At 44.2% G+C, this 2,444-nt stretch overlaps 1 protein-coding gene across 1 annotated transcript; it reads right to left on the bottom strand.

Annotated features, from left to right (window-relative positions):
- Positions 1 to 32: 32 nt before the first annotated feature.
- Positions 33 to 1,402, bottom strand: PEX13 (peroxisomal biogenesis factor 13). The gene has a single exon (XM_042444480.1). The coding sequence runs from the start codon at positions 1,385 to 1,387 to the stop codon at positions 578 to 580; it is 810 nt and encodes a 269-aa protein (XP_042300414.1). The 5' UTR covers positions 1,388 to 1,402; the 3' UTR covers positions 33 to 577.
- Between the last annotated feature and the right edge of the window lie 1,042 nt (positions 1,403 to 2,444).

A 2,444-nucleotide genomic window follows, 5' to 3' on the forward strand; every position in this document is an offset into this window, starting at 1 on the left:
CCCCTGGTGATCATAAAGCTCTGGCAGGCTTGTATGGAGAGATACGGTCTTACGGATTGTCTGGACCCAAACCGTACAGGGCTTTATAGGTCACGACCAGCACTTTGAACTGCGCCTGGAAATGAACCAGGAGCTAGTAAATCTGTTTTAACAAGGCAGTTATATGCTACCTATAACTGGCCCTGGTCAGCAATCTGGCTGCAGCATTCTGAACCCATTAAAGTTTCTGAACAGTTTTTCAAGGCAGCTCCACAGAGAGTGATTTATAGCCAGATCTGACATTTTAAGTAATGGACACAGCTGGTGCACTAGTTTTAGGTGTGTAAATGCACTCCTGGCCACTGCTGAAACCTGGATTTCCAAGATAGGGCATTAGGTAAAAATGCTGGTTTTTCAAGAAGGCATATTGTCATTTTTCTTACATTTTCCTCGGAAGATAGAAATAGTTATTTCTGAGCAGCAGTAACAACAGACAGCTAAAGAGTTAATGGAAAATTTAACTTACCAAGAGCCTATAAAACACTCTTGGCTAACTTCATAGCCCAAACACCATATTCAATAAAGGCCTGGTTTTGTGTTACCACTTTTTGGCATTTATCACACAGCTGTGTGCCAGACTGCCTCCATTCCTGTGATCACAGAAACCTCCTTTACCTGTTTCATCATCACTGTAGCTGGACAGCAGCTTCCATATGAGGTATGGCCCGCCAAGAACAACGGCAAAAAACAGGAAAATGGGCCAAGATTTTGCAGAGTTGGCTGCCCTTTCCTCAGAACCAACACAGGCCACAGTTCCTTCACTTTCTGCCCATAAATCATCATTTTCAGAGCTCTTTCTCAGACCCATCAACCTCTGTAATCGCCTGTAGAGGTACCTTATAGTTCTGACTAACGCAAAAGCTGAAAACACCTTAGTGAAGTGTATTTTGAGACGGGAAAAGTGATTAGCCACATCCAGAACAGCTCGGAAACTGTTGTACACAGCCGAGAAGGTAGCATCCATCATCATGCTGACAGAGGCAAAGGCATGCACAATGCTTTCAATGGACTGAAAGGCACCCCGACTGCTTTCTTCAGCCTGCTGAACAAACCGGCTGGGAGGAATATCGTCCATTCGAAAGCGGTTGTAGCCCAGGCCGCCATATCCGTAACTGTAAGGGCTGTAGCTTCCATAAAATGAATTGCCATACATGCTGCTCCCGTACGCCCCATAGCCTGAAGAGAAAGAGCTGCCGTAAGCAGGTCGGTAGGTACTCAGGCTGGTGCTCCCCGTCTGCTGGGATGGCCTTGGCACAATTGGAGGGGGCACACGAGTGAGGGTGGGCTGTCCAGGTCTAGTCAGCGGGCTGGCCCCAACATCAGCTGATCTAAAAATCACAAAGCCCATTATTAGTATCCTAGACAATTTTGTACTCACAATGTTACCTCACCCCACATGCCTACAATTCGTATCAAAGGTGAGCATCTTCTGCATGTGTGGGACTATGCTCTTGTTGTTTTATTCATTTACAAACCACATTTCACTCCATAAGGCAGCTGACATTATATTTAAAACAAGAGAGTTAAAAGCAATGCAAAATATTCAATAAAAGTATAAATATATAAGTTAATTAAGGAACAATTAAAACATCTATAAAGTTTAAAACATTAAAAATAATTTAAAAGCTATACACAAACCTTTAAAACAGTACCATACAGCATTAAAGGCCCACCCCAGTCAGTTTCTAAGCACCGAATGGCATAAAAATGTTTTAAGTTCTAATAAAAAGAAAGCAAGGATGGGGCCATCTCGGCCTTTCTATTGACAGAAATAATCCAAGTTGAGACCTCTTTAACTGTTCTGGTTCAGTGCTAGGGAGTCCTGGAAACTGTAGTTTATTGTGGCACCAGACAGAGTGCCTAAATGTCTCACAAAACGACAGTTCCCAGAATTCCCTAGTATTGAGCCAGGGCAGTTAAAGCCATCTCAAACTGGATTATTTCTGCAGTGTGTTTTGGACTGGAGTTCCAAAGTCTGGGAGCAGCTACTGAGAAGGCCCTCTCATTTGTTCCCACCAAACAGACCTGCGAAGCTTTGGGGACAGAGAGAAGAGCCTCTCCAGAAGATCTTAGCGCTCCGATGGGCTCATAAAAGGAGATACAGTCCTTCAAATAGCCTGGACCCAAGCTGAATAGGGCTTTATACCAGCACTTTAAATTGTGCCTGGAAACAGACTGGAAGCCAGTGGAACTGTTGCAACAAGGGGCTTGTGTGCTTCCTACAGACAGCCTCAATCAACAATCTGTCTGCTGCTATTTGGGCCTACTAAGTATCTGAGCACTTTTCAAAGGCAGTCCCACACTGAGCGCATTACAGTAATCCAAATGGGATGTAACAAAGGCATGTTACCATGGTCAGATCCAACTTCTCCAAGAATGCATGCAGTTGGCACACTTGCTTTAAC

Source organism: Sceloporus undulatus, unplaced genomic scaffold (genome assembly GCF_019175285.1).
Source record: "Sceloporus undulatus isolate JIND9_A2432 ecotype Alabama unplaced genomic scaffold, SceUnd_v1.1 scaffold_10882, whole genome shotgun sequence".
NCBI lineage: Eukaryota > Metazoa > Chordata > Lepidosauria > Squamata > Phrynosomatidae > Sceloporus > Sceloporus undulatus.